The following is a 20,208-nucleotide window of genomic DNA, read 5'->3' as shown; positions in this document are numbered from 1 at the left end:
ACGGTAAAACGGAGCTGGAAGAGACCACGCTGTGAGCCCCGGGCTGGAATGTGCTCCCCTGGACCTGCCTGCGTTGGACTTCAGCCCCGCTGTTATCGGCTCCCTGGCCAGGCAGTGGGTTTATGGCACGGCTGTGCCGGCTGGGACAGCGCAGCGCGGTCCTGTCAGCAGCACTGGCGGCACCTCAGCAGCGAGCCGCAGCCAGGTGCCTGTGGAGACCTTCGGCTTTTCCCCCTGAACCTCTCTTCTTCAGCCCGTTTTCCATGCAGAACAGGACGGTGGGCGACACTGACTGGGACAGGGCACAGCCCAGTCGAATGCGTTGGCTTGGTGAGGGATGAGAACACTTCCTGCTGAGCCAGGGATGCTGCCAGCCCTGTGGGAGATGCTGGCACCTCTGCCAGGGATATGGGGGCTCTGCCAGTCCCTGTGCATAAGGAGAGTGGGAGAGACTTTGGGTGCAGGGTTGGCTGTGGGCTGCACTCTGGCCAGAGAGAACAGCTGAGCTGGGAGTCAGCTGTATCTCCAATATTCCATCTTACCCTCCCCTCTGGAAATGGGAAGTCATTTCCTCTTGTCTTGTCTCTCCAAGCTCTTGTCCAAAGTCCCTCTCCAGCTCTCCTGGAGCCCCTTTAGGCACTGGAAGGGGCTCTGAGGTCCCCCTGGAGCCTGGGAATTCCAAGATGTCATCAGGAGGAGCCAGCCTTCACCATGCCTGCTCTGATCTGGCTGGCAGGAGCATCTCAGCACCCAGCTCATGAATGCCATGGGGCAAAGGGGCACAGCTCCAGGGCCACAACCAGGTCAGTCCTGGGGTAAAACATTCCTGGCAGAGCCTCAGCAAGGGTCGATGAGCCTGGAAGAAGCACAGCTTGCTAGCCAGAGCCCCACAGATCACCACCAGTGTTGCCTGGTGATGGCAACTACTGACCTCACTGGTTTCCCGACCTGGGCTACCCCACGGGACCCCTCTCCCCTCTGCTGCCGCAGCCTTCACGCCCTAAGAGGGGCCCCATTGAGCAGATCCTTCCACTGAGCCAACGGCCTTGGAAAGCAGATTGCAGTGGGATTGCATCAGGGGCAGTAAAACACAGGCTCAGCTCCTTCTCCCAGTGCCAGCCAGGCCCAGTGAGGACCAGCAGCCCCACATCCCCCAGTCCAGGCATGATGGAGAACAGGAGCCCTGCCCAGGACCCTGGCAGCACCAAGCTGGCCACTGGCAAAGTAGTCACTGGCCTCCTGGGTGCCATGGGCAGAGCCTCTCTCAGCGATGTGACCCCTCCCCTTCGCACTGGGGATGCTGGCACTCCCAGTATGAGATGTGGGCACACTGGAGCAGATCGAGTGATGATGACCACAGGACAGTACAGAATGGATGGCACAACAGGAGGTCACCCCATCCCACCCCTCTGCTCCACAAGGGTTCCCTGGAGGATGTGTCCAGATGGTTTTTTGATCTCCACAGGATATTCCCTGATGATGATGAGGGTACTGCACCTGCCACAAGGAGAGGCTGAGCTGAATGTGCCCAGCTTGGAGAAGGTGTACGGGAATGTCACCCAGGTAAGCCCTGGCAGGAGGGTGCAGCAAGCCAACCCTTCGAGCAGGGAGTGTCCCAGTAAGGACTGAGACAAGAACAAAGCAAGAACAGCAAATACCACTTGAAAGAAAAACCTTTTTTTCCTGTGAGGACTGTCAAAACCAGAGCAGACGCCCAAGCTGCTGGGAAGTTCAATTCGGGGAGATTCTCAAACCCCACCTGGTCACAGCTTCCAGCAGCCTAATTCTAGAACAGAATCATGGAACTCTCTGTGTTGGAAGGAACCCACAAGGACTATCGAGTCCAACTCCTGAGCCTGCACAGCACATCTCAGCATGACGGACGCACTAAAGCTGGCTCTGCTAGGCCAGTGGATGGACAGGACATCCCAGAGGTGCCTCCAAGTTCCACACCAGTGACTTGCAGATTTGCAGCTGACTCTGTGTAACTTCTGGGTAACATTCTCCCCAGCACAGGGGAGAGCCACTTTGCAGGATGGAGGATGAGGCACAGCAGAGCCATGTTTTTGTCTGTGAAACTCGTCCCCCCATTATGAGCTTCCTTTGGAGTTTGGGCACAGGCTGAACTTTGGACACAGGGTACAGGCTGAGCTTCTGCAGGTTGAGCTGACCCTGCATGGCTCTGGACACAGAGGAAGGAGCCCACATCCCTGAAGGCACAAGGCAGAGGCAGCAGCAGGGAGCACACAGGGTCAGAGTCTAACAATGAAATGGGGCTGGGACTGGGACTGGGTTGGGAGGCTCCTCCAGCCCCAGCCTCACATGGGACAGCGACTGAACCAACCCAGCCTGCACATCTCCCTGGAGCTCTCCAGCCACTGAAGCCTCCAGCAGCTTTCCCCAGTCTCCCTCTACTGCTCCTCGCTTGGAAGCACAAGCAGGGAGAATCCCTGGGAAATTCTGAGCTGGTCCTGGGTGGCTGGAGGGATGAAGTCAGGGAGGATGCTCTTCCTCAAGGTGTGACAACCTGCCAGAGTGGGAATGGGCATGTTCTTCCCAATCATGTTCCCAGGCAGCTCAGTTCCCTCCTCACAGGAGATAGGGCTGGTCTCTCCCCCAGGTCCATTCTGCCTTTCCCTCTCCCAGGCCTGGCCATTGCTTTCCTCTCACCTGCCTCAGCCCTTTCCAAGGCAGATCCCAATACACTTCATGCTGTTCCCACTCCAGACTCTCCCTGCTCCCATGCCAGCCCCTCCTCAAGGGGCAGATAACCTGGGGGGTCCCTTCCACTGTCAACAGGCATGACCCAGAGATAGAAAGGAGCAGCTGAGCCGTGAGCATGGCCACCAGAGCAGCTGTGCTCCTCCAACGACTTTAATTCTCACAGATACACGTGGATGAGCCCCTGGCGCCAGGGGGCTGGGGCAGAGCAACCACTGGCTTCACCAGCTTTGCCACGGCAGGGAGGTGGGAGCACCTGGCATGGGGACAGTCCGGTGATAGCGGAGAATGGGCAAGTTCAACACAAAGGAAAATCAGGAGAGCCTGGAGCACGGCCGAGCATGGGGAGCCTGCTGCCACCGCCCGGTGCTGCATACAGCTGTGCCAGTTCTGGGCTGGCACCACAGACAGAGGAGTCAGTACCCTTCATCTGCCCAGGTAATCTCATAGTCGGGATACTCTGCCTTCAGCTTCTCTGTGGTCACAGCGTGGTCAGCTCGTCCAAAGCCCTGCATAGGAAAAGAGGGTTCCCAAAGAGAGCTTGTGAGAACTTGCAGGGAAGCCTGGCAAATCCCCAGGGTGGCTCTGGCAGACCCCAGCAGCAGAGAAGCCACAGAGCCTGTGCCAGTCCTCCCTGACTCCAGCTGAGGCTGATGTAGCACCCAGGCAAGAGGACAGTGCCACCTTGAAGCTGGGAAAACTGTCTGCACTGTGGCCCAAGAACCAGCACGCTGCCCTGGTCCCAGCTGGGCTCTGCACTCAGCACCCAGCACAGCTGGTGCTGCAGCACAGCCCTGGGCTGGGGTCAGCATCCAGAAACCCACCAGGACAGTGATGTCCCAAAGAGTGCCTCCAGTCACCCTTCCAAGGCCCCTACAGCACCCACCTGACACTCCTGCAGGAACACCCTCAGGACACACAAAGCGGAGACAGGGGTCTTGTGCAGCCCAATTCCCCCCAGCAGCACCCAGCACTGGGTACAGCCACAGTACCCATGGGACCTCCGGAGACTCTGGGTGTCTGGCAGCCCCACAGGCAGGTGCTGGGGGGTTCATGGGGTGACTCTGCTTTGGTCAAGCACTGCTCACCCGAAAAGGCTCTGTGAAGTCTCCCCTCCCTGGGGCACTCCGGAGAACGCCCAGGAGCCCCGGGAGCGCCGCCCCGCTCACCCCTTCCACCCCCGAGGGAATGCGATGCCAACTCGGCCGGCGTCAGCGGGACCCACCCCGCGAAGGGAGATGCCGCGTCCCTGCGTGGTTCCCCCCGGCTCCCGCTTACCACCGAGTACCCGTAGACGTGGATCTTCCTCTCTTCAGGGCGGTGCGACAGGCGGCCGCCGCCCAGGCACTCGCAGCTCAGGCCGTGCCGCGCCAGCTCCTCCGCGGTGCGCTCGAACAGGTCGGCTGCAGGGAGGGAGCGGGGGTGGCGCGGGGACCCCCGGCCTCAGCCGCCGCCCCGTGACGGGCCAGACGCCCGGCAAGCCCCCGCCCGCTTCCCTGGGCACCCTGGGCCACAGCCCCACCCCGCGCTCCCGACGCCCCTCACCGTGGTACTCGGCCCAGCTGTGGCCTCGCACGACGTCCTTGGGGGGCGCGCCAGCCCCGCGCACCCGCACCAGCACGTACTTGAAGACACCGTCGCCATCGATCTGCACGTCCGGCACCCGCGACAGCGCCGGATCCGCCATCGCTGCCGCCCGAGCGCCGTGCCCGCGTCCTCCGCCCGGCGTCCAACCAGCGCCCGGCCCCTGCCCGTGTTCCCGCCTCCTCCGCCCGGCGTCCAACCAGCGCCCGGCCCCTGCCCGTGTTCCCGCCTCCTCCGCCCGACGTCCAACCAGCGCCCGGTTCCTGCCCGTGTTCCCGCCTCCTCCGCCCGACGTCCAACCAGCGCCCGGCCCCTGCCCGTGTTCCCGCCTCCTCCGCCCGGCGTCCAACCAGCGCCCGGCCCCTGCCCGTGTTCCCGCCTCCTCCGCCCGACGTCCAACCAGCGCCCGGCCTCTGCCCGTGTTCCCGCCTCCTCCGCCCGACGTCCAACCAGCGCTCGCGGAGCCAGGCTCCGCCCACAGCCGGCGCGGGGTCCCGCCGGGCAGCGGCTCTGGGGGGGGGCACGCTGCCGCCGGCGCGGTGCCGGCGGTGGGCTCGACAACCCCGGCTCTGCCTCGCCTTCCCTGATCCCCGCCACGGTCACCCCTCACTGGCGATTACCTCCGACCCCGGTCAGAGCCCGTTCCCCCCCGTGGATCCCTCACCGCGGCCGCTCCGCCCCTCCCCCGGCAGCGTCCAGGGACCCCCCAGCCCTGCCCCGCTCTGTGCCCAGAGCCCGCGTGGGATCCCAGGGCCCCCAGCACCTGACGCTCCCGCAGTAACACGCACAGCCTACACAGACGCGGAGGGGACACGGTCCGGGTGAGCCCAGTCCCAGGCGCTGGGTATGGCCGCTGCGGGACCCTCCGTGCTGAGGGGACCCTGCGGCAGCCCCGGTGGGCAGGGGTTGGGGGTGTGCGGGGCGCCCCCGCTCTGGCCAAGCACTGCTCATCCGAGAGGGCTCTGCAGGGGCTCACCAGGCTCTGGGTTCCAGGGCAAACTTCGGGCTGTGCTCCCGTCACCGCCCGGCCCCCCCAGCACTGCCGGCTGCCCGCAGCCCCCTCCCCTTGGTGCCCCTTGGTGTAACAGCCGAGGGGGCTCTGACAGGACAGTACGTGTCTACAGAGGGGGTGCCCCCCGCCCTGCGTTCACATGATGTCGTCCAGGAGGTTGGGGCTGGCCACCCAGTCGAGGGTGCGAGGCTCGGAGGCCGCCATAATCATGCACATGAACTGTTTGCCCGTCCTCTTGTCGATGGGGTAGATGGTGGTGGGAGTGAAGCGCTTGTTGCTCTCCACGAAGTCGCAGAGCTGCTCGTAGACAGCGGGGAACTCGTGCCGCAGGAAGACGCCGCGGATGCGCAGCTCCCGCTGGATGTTGATGAAGCAGACCTCCCGAGCCTTCCGGCCCTCCTCCCCCTCCTTGTCGATGTCCGCCGTTCCGGGCGGTGGCGTCAGGATCAACGTTTCCATGTCCCGCTCCTTCTTCAAGATCTTCTTCTCAGGGCTGGAGGAGGCTAAGGCCACCTTGGCATATTTCCTGACCGTCGGCACCTGCATCTTCGGTGACGGCCTCTCTGGCACTTTCTGAGTGACGGCCACGGTTACATTCAGCAGGAAACATTCGCTGGGGTCGTACTGGTTGCCTGTCTCCCGCAGCTCCTGAGCATACTCCCCCAGGTTGTCCGAGTAGCTGTCCAGCTCCCGCAGGGACAGGTACGTGGGGGACATCAGCAGGCTCTCCAGCCCAAACTGGAGAAAGTTCTCGGCGGAGCCCGCATTGGGGAAGCCCAGGAAGAGGACGCCACGGCCGCGGGAGAGGTATCCCACCTTGGCGATACGTGAGAAAGCCTTGTGCACCTCGGTGTTCTCGCGGCAGAACTGCAGGACGTGGCGGCAGACGCTGCCCACCCGCCCGTAGACGCAGCTGGCCTTGTGCGTGTCCCAGTCCTCGCGCCGGCAGTGCCGGGAGCAGTAGTAGGTGTAGCAGCTGTGGCACGATTTGAAGTAGAGGCAGGCATTGAACATAGTCTCTGTGCGCCGGCACTTGGCATTGGAGCACATCATCATGTCGTCCTCCTCAGCGCTCAGGTCGGGCGAGCAGTTCTCCGGTGACTTTTCGAAGGGGCCGGTGGCCGGTGGGCGGTGCGGGGTGCCAGCATGGGAGCTGGGGCCCGGCTGCTCCTTTGTGGGTCGGGGTCCCTCGGGCACGTTGTGAGGGACCCGCCTGCCCTCGCCCCGCCGGGGGGGCCCCGAGGCGCCGCTGCTCAGCAGCTGCTTGAGCTGCTCCGCGAGGCTGTCCCTGTCCCCGGAGCGGTGGCCCGGCGCCGGCTTGTAGTCAATGACAAGGTCGGTGATGAGTTCGTCCAGCTGCTCCAGGCTGCGCTGGCGCCCCGAGCCGCTCTCCCTGGGGCCGGGCTGCGGGGCGCAGGGCACAGCGTAGGGCCTGCACTCCCGGCCCGCGTCCAGCATGTCCCAGCTGGCCGAGCGCCTCTCGCTCCGGCCCAGCCCCTCGGCGCGGATGTCGTTGTCCGTGATGGTGATCTCCGGCGTGACGTACCAGGAGCGGCCCGAGTGCCCGCGGCTGCCGTCAGCGTGCACCCGCTCGAGGATGGAGCTCTCGGAGAGGGACAGGGCCGCGTAGCGCTTGGGTGAGCTCGACAGGTTGATCACCACAGGCTGCCGGCGCTCCTCGGGGGATAAGGCACGGTGCTCTTCATGGGCGAGCAGGTTCTCATAGCTGCGCCCACGCAGCAGGGCCTCCTCCCTGCGCGCTGCTGGCGCCAGGATGTTGTCCCAGGATTTGGAGTAGTGCTGGGTCTGCCGGCCCAGCCGCGGTGGAGTCACGCCGTAGCTGGCATGCCAGGAGGAGAACATGGCCTCACGCCCGGCCGGCTGTGGGGTGAAGCGGGACAGCTGCAGGCTCTGGTAGGGCAGCGTGGCCCGCTCGGGGCAGTACCAGTCCCCGAAGTGCAGGGGCTGTGCGCTGCGGGGCGGGGGGCACGTGCGCGACAGCACCTCCCGTTCCCGGTACTTCCCGTAGTCCTCGGCGTAGAGCAGCCGGGGGGAGGAGCTGAGGGCTGGGTATGTCCGAGCGTCCTCGGCGTAGAGGGTTTTGACAGGGGTCCCACGCGGGGCGTAGTAGCGGGGCTCATCCCCATAGAAAGTGCGGGCAGGTGCCTCCTGCACCGGGTAACCCCGCGCCTCCTCCACGTACAACGTCCGGGGCGGCATCGTGTGAGCAGCAGCCTTGACCGGGTCCTCGCTGTAGAAGGGCTGGGGCACGGCGTGGCGGCTGGGGTAGGGGTAGCTGGCATAGCCAGAGCTGCGGAGGGGCATGGCAGGGCTGGGGCACCGCGCTGACTCCTCGGCGTAGAAGAACTTGGCTGGGACCCCGGGGGCCGAAAAGGTCATGCAGCCCCTGTCGGGGTACTCCCTGAATTCCCGTGAGGCTGGCACGGGCACTGTCTGGTACGCCAGCGCCCGGGGATCTGCCTCGTAGTACTCACCGGGGTAGGGCAGCAGCGGAGGGTCCCCGCTGTAGGAGTCGCTGGGGGTGGGCGTGCGGGACGCGGACGCCTGCCGGCTCCCTGGCACGGTCAGGCTGCGGGCGGCCCCAGGGGTGCGGGGCCAGCGCGGCGGCTCCGGACGGTTCGGGGCTGCCCGCAGGCTCCGCGCCGTGTGCACCAGCACTGCCTCGTCGGGTTTGATGTCCACTCGGCACTTGACGTGGGGGCTGGCGCCCACCTTCCCCCCCGGCCCTTCCTCGTAGCAATTGCTGCCCAGGCAGAGCGGGGAGATGCGGCTGACGCTGCTCCGCTGCGGCTGCAGCTTGATGGGGTGAACCTCGTTGGCCAGTGCCCGCAGCGGCATCGAGCCCTCGCGGCGCGGCGAGGGATCAGTGCGGGAGGGCTCCCGTGCCCCCCGCAGCACCTCCCGCCCACGCCGGGCTGGCGGCGGTGATGCCGCCACGGTGATGGGCACCGGGGTCAGGGTGGACTTCACCCGCGGGGCGCTCTTGGAGCGGGCTCGGCGCTTCGGCTCGCTCCGCGGCGCGGGGGCTCTGCCGCTGTAAGGGTCCGGCTTCGGTGGCGCCTGCCTGCCCGGCGGCCCCGGCGTGGGCTCGGGCATGCCGGGGCGCGGGCAGGCGCGCTCCATGGCCGAGGGGGTGCCCAACTCTTCCAGCGACTCGATGAAGTCGAAACTCCTGCAATGGCGCTTGTTGAAGGGCTGCGGCTCGCGGGACAGGGAGGAGGACATGGAGGCGTCACATTGTGCTAGGGGCTGACAGACAACGGAATCCCCAGGGGCTGCTGTCGCCACCTTGATGTCTTGGTACACCGTGGACACCAGAATGTCAGGTGGGTCTGTTCGTGTCATCTTAAAAGCGACTCTTCTGCCAGTTCCCTGTCACACGGCCTCAGAGGACGGTAGCCCACCCTGCAAGAGAACACATGAGGTGCCTCAATCCTGGAGTGATCTCATATCAATCCCCGCTGCTCCTGGCTCAGAGCTGGGGGTTGGCCATCTCTTCAGAAAGGAAGGTTTGGGGGCATCCCAGCCTCCACTGCTGCTGTCAATAGTCAATCAACTGGAGGAAGAAACTGGAAAAAGTCTCCAGATCCAGGGTGCAAATCACGGAGCAGCTGGCAGGACACTGATGGGGGCAGCCAGGCAACTGCATACCAGCTCAGCACGGTAAGAGGAGAACACAGAGTACTGTGCCCTCTTCCTGGCCCACAGGGCACAGGGACTGTCTTGCAGAATCACATGAATTGGCAGCTCTGAGCAGGGCTGTGAGGGTTCAACACCAGGGTTTTCCATGGAAAGTGTGTGCTCAGTCCTGGTGAGAGCACTGGAGTGTTGAGGGATCTCCTGGGACTGTGTGTACCCACGTCCCTGCACCAGCCCTGCAGGGCCCAGGGACAGGCACCATGAGCACCCGCCGTGGTGGCTGGGAAGCCCCCATGGTCTGGGGCTCTGTAGGAGGCAGGAGCTACAACCCCTCCCTGTGGTGGCTGCACCCACTGTGGCCCACAAACACCCGTGCGGGGTGGTCACAGGGCTGGCTACATGGAGTTGCACACTCTCTGGGTCTTTCAGATCAGAGGTGGCCCCAAGGGGTGGCAGAGGGGTGTTGTGGTGGGTGCCCCAACCCACATGTAAGCAGTGATACCTGCATCACCTCCCTGTGCCAGAGGAGCTGTGCTGGCTCAGTACCCTCTGGCTTTGTCGTCTTCTGTGACCCATGGCTGTGACATGTCCCCTGGGCTGGAAAGCAAATCTGATGGTGGCTTCAGCTGCTGTGGGAGATGGGGTCTGACACCCACTGTGTGCCAGCACCTAGCACCCAGTGCTCTGGGACAATGCTCTTGGGTGGCCAGGGTGGGCAGAGTCCCCAGCCGCAGTGTGACACAGCTGTGTGACAATGAGGACTTCATTACAAGGTTGCCACAGTGCATGGTGGGGACAGAGGAAGGGGTCTGCCCACAGGACTAAGTGGGTTGTAGCACTGACCTTCCCTACCAGCCCTTCGAGAGCTGCCATGGGTTGTCACCAGCACTGGGAGATGTGCACCTTCTCTGCCCACAACAGGGGCCCCCCAGCTGTCACCTCACCATGTCGTCTGAGCATTGGGTGTTGTGGCCCCCAAGGGCCTGGGTGCACTTGTTGATGCTGGCTGCTCTGTGTTGCACTAAAGATGGGTGGACACTTGGCTTTAAAGAGCAGCAGAGGACCACAGGGAGGATGTTTCTTGGAGAAAAAGAATTTACTTTATTTAGCAATAAGCATCGACTATGCAGAGATGGGGAGGGGACTTGGGTTCCTCCTCATTACCTGCTCCACAGCTGGGGGGGTGCAGATGGCAGAGCTGAGGTGACTCCAGTGTCCTTGGGGTGTCTGTTCATGTGATGGGCTGGGAAGAGCAAGATGCCATGAGAAAGGAGATGGGGGTCCCAGTGTCTCCCTGCAGAGCTGGGAGGGCAGGTTTGCCCCCCAGAAGGTGGCCCAGTATTGGCTCTGCTGTGTTACAGTATGTGGGAACTGGGCTGGATCCGGCAAGGCAGCACCTCATGCCACAGCGATGGTGACAGTGGCATTGGGAAGCCCATTCCTGTGGTGTTGGGGTGGCTGGTAGGCAGGGAACTGTAGCCCAGGGTCCTACCTGGTCCAGCAGCAGCAGTGAGGGGGTGGGTGGGCTGAGGTGGCCGAGGGGCCTGTGGTGACTCCATCCCAGCGCTGTAAAACAAACAAGGCACATGAGGCTTCTTGGGCACTCCCAGTGTGGTGGAGGTGTGGCTGCTGGGGCCATGGACGCCTTGTGAGTGCATGGAGCACCCTCAAGAGACCCCTGCAGCCACAGCCCTGCTGAACCAAAAAGAACTGCCACCCAAAGAACTGTCACCCAGCATGTGTGCATCCCTGTGCACTGGGGATGTGGGCGCTGCATCCCACGGGCACCAGTGTCTTCCACCCACCCAGCGGCACCCACTGCCGGTGGAGCTGTGGGGTTGCCATGGTTTCTCCAAATTATTCCTCCTCTGCGAGGACAGCGTGGGTAAGGACAGCGTGGGTGCAGGGGGAGGCTTGCACGGGGAGCTGGGGCTCTGTGGCACTGCAGGGAGAGCAGAGCCCTCCTGCAGCTGCTGGAAACCTCTGCCTATTGAGGGGGGCAGAGCCGGGATGGCCCCACGGTGCTGCCAGTGCCATTATGCTCACATGCCCGCCAGCCTCTGACACCAACTCTGCAGGGAGAGGGTTTTGCATCCCCTCTGCTCTCCATTCCCCCCGGCTAGTGGGCATCCGGTTGGTTGGGTGCTCCCTTCGCCCCCAGCAGTGCCCAGTTTCGGCAGGCACCAGCCTCCCTATCCGGGATGCCCACACGGTGTCACCCCGTGGATGTGACACCTGCCGACAGCACTTGCAGAGCGGCCGGTGCCCAGGAGTGGATAGGAGCCGCCCCCCGTGGGGTCCTGCCCTTGCTCCCGGCACGGGCCCGGGCGCTGCTCCCTCCACGCTGCCCGTGAGCCCGGGCTCCGGCAGCACGAGGCGCTGGGCTGGGGGCGGCCCCGCTGCCAGAGGGGCCCACGAAGGATGCCCGGAACTGGGTCACTGCCTGCATGTGCCACGTGAGGGCTGTGGGGGGAGGAGTGCGGACCCCACACTGCCCACACACTGCAGTACCCTGCCTGCCCCACAACCACAGCGGGCACTGCCTGCACACTGCCCACACTCCCAGGGCGCTGACCACACACTGCCTGTGCTCTGCCCCAAGCTGCCCATGCACACAACCCTGCCAGTGCACGGCCTGCCCGCGCTACCCTCAGCACTGCCCATTCGCTGCCTGTCTCTGGACATGGCAAGGGCTGCTGCCAGCCCATCCTGCACTTGGTGCCTTGCCAGGGCACTGCCCCGCACACCCTGCCCGCACACTGCCTGGGCATTGCTGCCCATCCTGCCTGCTCGCTGCCCACGCGCATCCCACTGAGCAGGCAGGAGTGCTGCAGTGGGTATGGTGCCTGCACATGCAGAGTGCTGAGCATGCTGCACTGCCGCCCCCCCCCCCAGAGCAGCCCCAGCGCACACTGCACTGCACCGGGCCCACTGCACTCACGGCCCCGCAGGCACAGCCAGCAGCATCAGCGTGGCTCAGCACTGCCCAGCAAGGCACAGCCCTGCCCCAGCGCTGCCCAGCACGGCCCCAAGTGCTACCCTGAGTGCACCAGCGGCCCCTGCATTGGGACAGGCAGCCAAGGACAGCGTCCTGCTGCAAACACTGCTCGAGCAGATGATGCTGGAGGTCCCAGCAGCAGCTGCCGTGGGGGCAGTGTCTGTGCCCGTGTGTGCCCGGTGTGCACAGCCAGCTCTGCTGCGCACGGGCCTGTGCACCGTGTGCGTGTCAGCGGGACACTGATGGCCGCTGCTGCCTGGGCACTTCCCGCACCGGGAGCTGGCAGCCGACACGGTCTGTGGTGAGGGAGCCCACTGCCCATCCCGCCGCTGCTCCGTATCCGTGGCAAATAGACGCTCCCCCACCCCGTGCCACCCCCAGGATACGCACATGGTGCCCTATGCCCCTGTGGCGGTTGCCCGCCCTACACATCAGAGAGCCCCTCCACTCTGTGCTCCCCAGCCCCGTGAATCAGCCTCTCTGCCGCTGGCACGGCCACATCGCCCCCTGTCCCTGTCCCAAGCCCACCAGGCACAGATGGCTGCCAAATCCGAACCCAGCATGTGCCCCCGGAGGAGTCATCCTGCCGGGGTGAGCAGCACCCCGGGGTGTAGGGGACGGCCTGACCCCCGGCCCCTCTAATTCCCCAGCGTGGGGGGCACCCGCAAACGGGCAAAGCCGGGGGGCAGGGGAACCAGGAGCAAGCCGGGAGGGCGAGTTGTGGGGCCGGGACTGGGTGGACGGTGCATGGGGTGGCCCCCGGGGGGAGCGGGTCTGTCCCGGGCGCTGCCGCAGACGCCGGGGCGGTGGCCCCGGCTACCCCCACCCCGCTGCGCACCGGCACCGGGCGGCACCGGGCCCGCTGGGCCGCGCAGGGCGCTGAGCTGGGCACCGGGGGGAGGGGTGAAATGGCTCCGCTCGAGCGCTGCGGTGGGATGGGACGGAGATGAGGATGGGTTTGGGGCTGGGAGATGGGGATGGGTATAGGGATGGGATGGGATGGGATGGGATGGGATGGGGATAGGGCTCACGGGAGTATGGAGAACCCCGAAATACCGGTGAGATGGGGTGGGATGACTCGGCTCAGGAGCACGGGATGGGGATGGCCCCGATGAGACTGATGGAACGGAGGGAGCACAGATAGACGGGGACGGGGATGTGGGGCACGGGACGATTGTGCGGGGAGCCTGGGGGTTGGGATGCCCCGGGAGGATCTTCGGGGAATAGGATGGGGATGTGGAACACAGTGGGGGGCAAAGGGGGAAGATGAGATATGATGTGATGCGAGGCGATGGTCGAGGGGAGGCCTGCGAGGGGGGGCCCCCGGGGGTACAGCAACCCTCAGCCCCCTGCCCGGGACCCCCTTACCTGCTCCGCGCCAGCCGCTCTGGCGGCTCCCGCCGCATCCCCCAGCCGCCGCCGCCGCCGCCGCGCTAGGCTGGGGCTGCCGCCGCCCTGGGGACCATGGCCCGGCTCCGCCCGATCCGGCAAGGCACGGCACGGCACAGCACGGCTCGGCCCAACGCTCTGCAGCCGCTTGTTTTCCCATTAATACGGCAGGCGGAGTTACCGGCGGGGCCGGCACCGGGACCGTAGCCTCCCCCGGCACCGCCCCCAGACCGGTCCTCATCCCCATCATCCCCATCCATCTCCGCTCCCCCGCCCGGCTCCCTAACCCCGGTTCCCACCCCGGTTCCCGGCCCCGCCCCCACCCCTCGCAGCGCCCCCTCTTCCCCCGGGACCTCCGGGCAGGGTCGGGGGCCCCCGGTGCCATCCTTCAGGGGTTTCCCCGCTCCATGGGTGTGAATGTCCGCGGGGGCACCCGGGCTCAGCCCCGCACCCTGTACAGAGACCTCACGGCACCCGCAGGCACGGGGGCCTTGCGCCGGCAGCTGCCCAGCGTGGGCAGCCCCCCGGGCCTGTCCTGCCTGACCTTGCCCCACCACCGCGGCCCTGCGCGGCCGGGGCCGACTGGGCAGCGAAATCCCCTGCTAAGCTCCTCCATGGAACGGCCTCGTTTTCCCAGAGTCTCCGGGACTCTCACTGCCTGTGGTGGCTAGAATCCACAGGGATGCTCAGGGATGGAGATGGACGGAGGAGGCACAGAACAACTCCTGGCACACTCAGGCCCCAGCATCTGGAGATGCACAGCACGGCCCCATGATCACAGCTGGCCTCAGTTTCCCCCCATCATCTCCTTGAGCTGCCCTCCACTGCCCACAGCCCCGGGGGCAGCCCCAGCACCTGTGGGTGCCCTGGCAAGGGGCCATGGCCATGGCCCTGGGACCCACCAGTACCTGCCATGGCTCCAAGCCCTGATCCAAGGCTGATGCTCTCCATGTGTTTCTGCATGGCAGGTGCACCCCGGGATTTGCTTGTTTCAAAATCCCTGTAGCCAAGACCCTTTCCTTCTTCCACTCCAGCTCCAGGAACGGACTTCCACTGTCTCTGGTGCCTGCACCAGGCAGAGCGGTGCTGGCGGGCCTGTGATGGGCTGGCGCTGCTGTGATTCCTGCAGGAATGCCCTTGGGAGCAGCGGGCATTGCTGAGCCCGCTGGCACCAGCGGTGTGTGCCCTGGGGGCCGGGCTGAGTGCCAGGAACTGACGAGTGGCACAGGAGCTGGAGGAGGAGCTGGGAGCAGGGTGAGCCTGTCCCTGCTGCGCACACGGGGCCAAGGGACCCCCGCACCATGTTCAGATGGGCCCCATCACCCGCGCCCCCACGCACTCCCCGGCACTTCCATGTTCCTCTCTGCAGGACACGGGCTCCGGCTGTTGGTCCAGCCGCTCCCGCTGCCCCCGGCTTCCTGTCCCCGCGGTCCCCGCCGTGCTGCTCCATCTGCTCCCGCCTGCTGCCAGCCCTGCGCCAGGCAGCCCCGAGCGCCGCCGCTGTGGCCGCTGATGCACGCCGGAGCACCGGGCAGGCTCCACATCGCCCGTGGGTGCAATCACCCGAACGATGCCAGAGCCCATCCCTGTGGAGTGCCGAGTCCGTGCATGGAGGAGTATGCTCCCCTTAGGGCATCCCCTACAGTGCCACCCTCTGTCCGTGCAGCTGTGGCCCTGGGTGACACCTGCATGGATTGAGGTCGCCTGTCTGGAGCTCTGGGCTTTGGAGTGACAAGTCCGAAATCAGGGAACAAACGGGTTGGACCGTGTCCCCCAAGCCCCATGGCGGGAGACAGTGAGACCATCTGCTCCTCGTGTGAGGCTGCTATTCCAGGCTGGAAGGTGCTTAGGGATCCAACTGCACCGCGGGCAGGTCTCCACGCACCGGACATGACAGCGCCATGTCATGTGCTCAGGGCAATGGGGCTCTGGACACCGCCTTCCCCTCCTGCTCCTCCTCCTTCTCCTGCTCCTTCTGCTCCTCCTCCTCCTGCTCGAGCCAGTGGCAGCCTGTGGCAGAGGACAAGATCCCCCGAGGGCTGCGGTCGTGCTGGCTGCTCAGGGCTGTGACACCCGGGCTCCCGGTCTGTGGCACTCAGGCAGGGGAGGCAACCCCAGCTCCCCAGGAACTGAGAAGGGGTGGGTGGCAGGGCTGGGGGGCTGCCCATGGCCTTGGGAACACCACCCACAGAGGTGGCAGCCCCTGACATGGAGGGGACCGCCTTGGCACAGCCATGTGGGCAGCAGGACTCAGCAGGTTGGGATGGAACTGTCCCCTACCCCTGTGCGGAGGACAGAGGTGTTGGGGCCCTGCCATGGCTCTGCGGGTCCAGGCTTGTCCCTGGCCGAGCTGCCTGGGGCCCTGTTGTGCCACAGGAACCTGTGAATAGCCAGAGGGATCCCACAAGCCTGAGTCCTGCAATCCGACAGGGAAAAGGCCAGCCTGATGCCTGTCCCTAGGCAGGAGCAGCTCCTGTCCCTGTGTCTGGGCTGCCCCACTGTGGCCTGCTGTCAAGGCCAGTAGCGGCCAAGCCGGGCCAGTGTGGGGGCAAATCCCCCTTTCTGTGGGGCCTTTGCCTCCTTGGTGCTGAGTCCTCCCCCAGACCCCACAGGGAGCAGAGCCACAATATTCACTGTGTCCCTGTGACTCAGTTTCCCCACTTGCCCCTGCCAGTGTGGACCTGGCCAAAGTGTCTGCAGGTGACAGACTTAGTTCTGCTGGGCCCATCGAAAGGCAAAACTGAGGCTCAGAGGAACAACATGCCCAAAGGTCACACCGGAGGTCTGTTGTGACTCTGGACACTTGGTGAGACCCAAAGCAGGGCAGATCTCATTCTGGGAGGGACATCTGGGGTCACACCTGTCCTACACAGCTGCAAAGCTGGGGGGGGGCGTGTTGCGGCCTCACAGCCCTCCCCAAGGACCAATTCACTGAGGCCACGCTGAGAGCTCGCTGTGAGATTTGACATTAACCACCCAGCACAGGAGCCCCCCACGCCTGCCCTGGGGATGCTGACCCTCATGGGGCCGGGAATGGGGGCAGGGGCCACTCCCCAAACCTGCTGGGCTTGGGGATCCCCTGAGCCAGCCCTCAGGTCACAGCAGGACCTGTGGAGGCACAGCAATGAGGTCAGGGACAGGGGAGACTGGTAGGGACCGCTGGGACATAAGTAGGGGAGCACAGCTCTGACTGGGCCAGCACAGAGCAGTTTTGAAGCATTAGAAAGACCTTCCTGGGCATTTACAAAACACTGCCAGGAGGGCCAGAGGTTCGCCAGGAGGCAAGTATGGGCAGGAGCAGGTGGGCAGTGAGGGGAGGCCTCCAGAATAAGGGTTTTCTCCAGGATACCTGTGGCAGTAGCAGCTGCCCCAGCAGGCATGGGGGCCTTCCCAAGACTAAGGCCAGCCATGGCACCAACTGTCCCTGGGCAGGCTGACCTGTCACCTCTGTGTGACAGCTGTGGAGGGACAGAGGGTCAGACCCCAGCCAGGGCGGGGTGACAGAACAGAGAGCTGGAGCTCTTCTGCTCTGGAGCCAGGCTGGGAGAGCTGGGATTGTTCAGCCTGGAGAAGGCTTTGGGAAGACCTCAGAGCCCCCTTCCAGTGCCTAAAGGGGCTCCAGGAGAGCTGGAGAGGGACTGGGGACAAGGGATGGAGGGACAGCACACAGGGAATGGCTCCCACTGCCAGAGGGCAGGGATGGATGGGATATTGGGAATTAGGAATTGTTCCCTGGCAGGGTGGGCAGGCCCTGGCACAGGGTGCCCAGAGCAGCTGTGGCTGCCCCTGCATCCCTGGCAGTGCCCAAGGCCAGGCTGGACAGGGCTGGGAGCAGCCTGGGACAGTGGGAGGTGTCCTTGCCATGGCACAGGGGTCGAATGAGATGGGCTTTAACGTCCTTTCCAAAACCAGCTTGTGATTCCATGACCTGACCACAAGGCCCAGTGGAGGTCAGTGGAGCCCATCCCCCTCGGAGCAGCAAGACTGCCATCAGAAATTCTGCCCTTTGGTTGGGACACTGCCCAAAGGAAATCCTCTGGGTTAGCTGTCCTAAAATCTTGGGCATTCTCAAGTCAGTCAGGCAGTAACAATTCCACTTGACATCACAAACCTGTATTCAAGTGTTGGTGGAGCTTTAAGTGGTTTACCTTATAGCTTTATAAAATAAATCTCATTTGAATATACTGTTTGTCTAAATTTTAACAGTATATTCAAATTTATACCTGCGACCCCTCTGGCAGCCCCAGTTTGGCAGTAAGACAGGGGCACTGGTCTGGTGATGCCAGGGGAAGCCAACATGGGCCACTCTGAGAAAACAAAAGGAGGAGATTCCTCAGAGAAACTCCAAAACCACTTGGGGAAAAATACCTGGAAGGACATTAAACACAAAAAACCAGTTTCCACCTCTGCCCCGTGCCGGGCGCGTTACTGAGGAACGGCGAGAGGGCACATCCAGCCCGCCCAGGCCCGCTGCGCTCTGGGATCTGCCCAGCGGGACGTGGTCGGCTGGCAGATGCCAAGCAGCCAACAGGTCCCCAAAATGCCCAACCTGGGGAGCCGGGGGCCCAGCTGTCCCCCCAGGGGTGCCCTTGGCAGCCCAAGGGCCAGGGCGGGCTGCTCCTGCCCGCCTGGGGAGCCGGGGCCGTCTGGGCGGGAGGGTGGCACTGTCAGACCCCGCCGGCAGCTCGGGACTCGCTGTCCCCGGCACGGCGGGGGACACGTTCCCGAGCTGGCTGTGCCGGGGAAGGGCCGGGCGGCCCCGGCAGAGCGGAGTGAGGGAGAGGCTGCTCAGCTCATCGGGGCACGCGATGGGAAGCGACAGCGCGGCGCTGGCACCATCGGCCCGTCCCCGGGGCCACCTGAGAGACGGAGCCGGTGTCAGGGCGATTGCAGCCGCGGGGTGATGCCTGCGCCGGGAACGGGCTGGGCCGCGCCTCGAGTCGAGCGTGAGCCTCCGCTGAGGCAGCTCCGGGCTCTCGCTCGGCTTCCCGAATGCGGCCCGGAAGGGGTCAGGGTGCCACCCGCAGCACCGGGGGGCGATGCCGGGTCCGTGCCGCGCTCCCGGCAGGACGTGATTCCACGGGAGGAGGCTGCGGCTGGGGCTGGCCAGGCTTGTGCTGGGGCAGGAGGTGGGTGCTGGGTCCCCCCCACGGGCTGCAGCCACCCAGGCAGTGGTGAGGGCTCCAGCACTGGGTGAACGGTGCGGGGCACCCCAAAATGCGGATGGGGGGCTGTGGCACCCACCTATGCCCACCCTGTGGACTGTGACACCCCTGTGGAAATGGGGGTGACTGGCACCCAGTGCCTTGCCATGCTGGGGACTCATATGTCATGTGCTGACTCCGGGAAGTATTGGGGCTGCTCCACTCCATCCTGCTGCTCAATTCACAGCGGGGATGAATATTTGATCATTTGATACCTTCCCATTTTCTCGGGCTCTCTGTTCCCCATCCTCCCTGTGTGGGCAGCCACAGCGGGGGCACAGGGTGGGCACAGAGCACCCACTGCAGGACCAGCCTCAGGGGAGCAGAAGGGGTCTGGCAGCCATCCCACCCCTGCTCCTGGGGAAGGGAGAAGGGAGCAGCACAGGCAGGGCTGGGGGCGCAGAGAGGGCAGGGCAGTCCTGTGGGCATGGGCCTCTGCCCCCACCGCAGGCAGCACCACTGCAAGCTGCTGCGAAATCCTCTGTTTCCAAGGTAACATGGGGATCCCACAGCTGGGAGAGGCAGAGCTGGAATGGGATGAGATGCTGCTGGCACCCTGCAGCTCCTGTCTGCGGGTGATGCTCTCATTTTCCCAAGCTGGCTGGCATCAGCGTGATGCTTGGCTGGGGGCAGGAGGGTCAGGAGGGTCCCTTCAGCTTCTCTCCTCTCTCCCTCTCATCCCCTCCCTGCCTCCAGCTGTGAACCAAGGGAGAAATCCGGCCCTGCTGCCCTCTTGGGGGCTGGGGAGGGAGCTGGACCCTGCCCTGCAGGCTCCTGGGCTTTGCTGGCACTCAAGGGTGCCTTTTGAGCAGCTACTGAGAAGTCCCTGTCTGCACAGAGAGCTGTAACCCCACATTCCTGTTGGAGTTCATTGGGAAGGACTAGTTAGTCCCCAAAGTCTCACAGGAAAGCAGTCTAGAGGTCAGGCTTAGGGCATCCATCTGCTGACCCACAGCAGGGCCACAGGCAAACCCTGTTTCAGATCCCCTTGTGCCCCACAGTGGCTGTGAGGAGGGATCTCGGTGTTGCCCTGACACCAGTGCACTGGGCAGGGTGCTGAGCCTCCCTCCAGCTCCCCTCAGTGATGCCACAGAGCAGCCTGGTCACTGGGGACCTCCCACAGCTGCAGGGGTGCCCAGACACTGGTGACGGCCCCAGCAGGCAGGAACTCATCACCTCACACCTGTCACGGAGCCGCTGCCTACCAAAGCCACGGGGAGGGGTGTTTCTCCTGGCGGCTCCAGGGAAAAGCCTGCTCTTTCCCCAGCTGGCTGACTCCCTCCCGCAGCCAGGCTGCAGACACCAGCTTGGGCCGCAGCCGTGGCTGCTGCACAGGCCAAGCCTCAGGCACCGGGAGCGCTCTCCGTGCCATCCTGGAGCACGGAGAGGCGGGACTGACACCCCGCAGGTGTCCCCTGCCACCAGGAGGCACAGCACCCCCGTCCGCCTCCCCCCTCCCCTCTGTGGCGATGGAGAGCTGCACCACTGCCTCCCCTCCTTGCTCCTGCCCTAAGGCAGAGCCTGCCAACACCCTGGGGGGACCCAGGAGTTCAAGGGCTTCCCAGAGTGGCTGCCCCATGGCAGTATCCCCATGCAGCTCCAAGCAGAGCACAGGTGCAGGCAGACAGCCCTGCTTTAAC

At 64.7% G+C, this 20,208-nt stretch overlaps 2 protein-coding genes across 2 annotated transcripts; both read right to left on the bottom strand.

Annotated features, from left to right (window-relative positions):
- Positions 1-2,840: 2,840 nt before the first annotated feature.
- On the bottom strand, positions 2,841-4,478 carry PHPT1 (phosphohistidine phosphatase 1). The gene is made up of 3 exons (XM_030961421.1): positions 4,267-4,478; positions 4,000-4,124; positions 2,841-3,230 (listed from the first exon to the last, which is right to left on the bottom strand). The coding sequence occupies exons 1-3, from the start codon at positions 4,406-4,408 to the stop codon at positions 3,138-3,140; spliced, it is 360 nt and encodes a 119-aa protein (XP_030817281.1). The 5' UTR covers positions 4,409-4,478; the 3' UTR covers positions 2,841-3,137.
- A 524-nt stretch (positions 4,479-5,002) lies between these two features.
- On the bottom strand, positions 5,003-13,376 carry AJM1 (apical junction component 1 homolog). Its single transcript, XM_030961773.1, has 3 exons — positions 13,344-13,376; positions 10,470-10,543; positions 5,003-8,743 (listed from the first exon to the last, which is right to left on the bottom strand). Exon 3 carries the CDS (start codon positions 8,681-8,683, stop codon positions 5,453-5,455), a length of 3,231 nt encoding a protein of 1,076 aa, XP_030817633.1. The 5' UTR covers positions 8,684-8,743; positions 10,470-10,543; positions 13,344-13,376; the 3' UTR covers positions 5,003-5,452.
- Between the last annotated feature and the right edge of the window lie 6,832 nt (positions 13,377-20,208).

This window comes from Camarhynchus parvulus, chromosome 17 (genome assembly GCF_901933205.1).
Source record: "Camarhynchus parvulus chromosome 17, STF_HiC, whole genome shotgun sequence".
In the NCBI taxonomy this organism is placed as follows: domain Eukaryota; kingdom Metazoa; phylum Chordata; class Aves; order Passeriformes; family Thraupidae; genus Camarhynchus; species Camarhynchus parvulus.
This window is presented reverse-complemented; position numbering and strand designations above follow the sequence as displayed.

What these genes read in the sequence shown, in the direction of transcription:
- PHPT1 (XM_030961421.1), bottom strand. Translation starts at nt 4,408, where the DNA reads ATGGCGGATCCGGCGCTGTCGCGGGTGCCGGACGTGCAGATCGATGGC. An exon ending in CAGCTGGGCCGAGTACCACG is followed by an intron (nt 4,125 to 4,266) that starts GTGAGGGGCGTC and finishes CCCTCCCTGCAG; the next exon opens with CCGACCTGTTCGAGCGCACC. An exon ending in ACGTCTACGGGTACTCGGTG is followed by an intron (nt 3,231 to 3,999) that starts GTAAGCGGGAGC and finishes TTTCCTATGCAG; the next exon opens with GGCTTTGGACGAGCTGACCA.
- AJM1 (XM_030961773.1), bottom strand. Translation starts at nt 8,683, where the DNA reads ATGACACGAACAGACCCACCTGACATTCTGGTGTCCACGGTGTACCAA.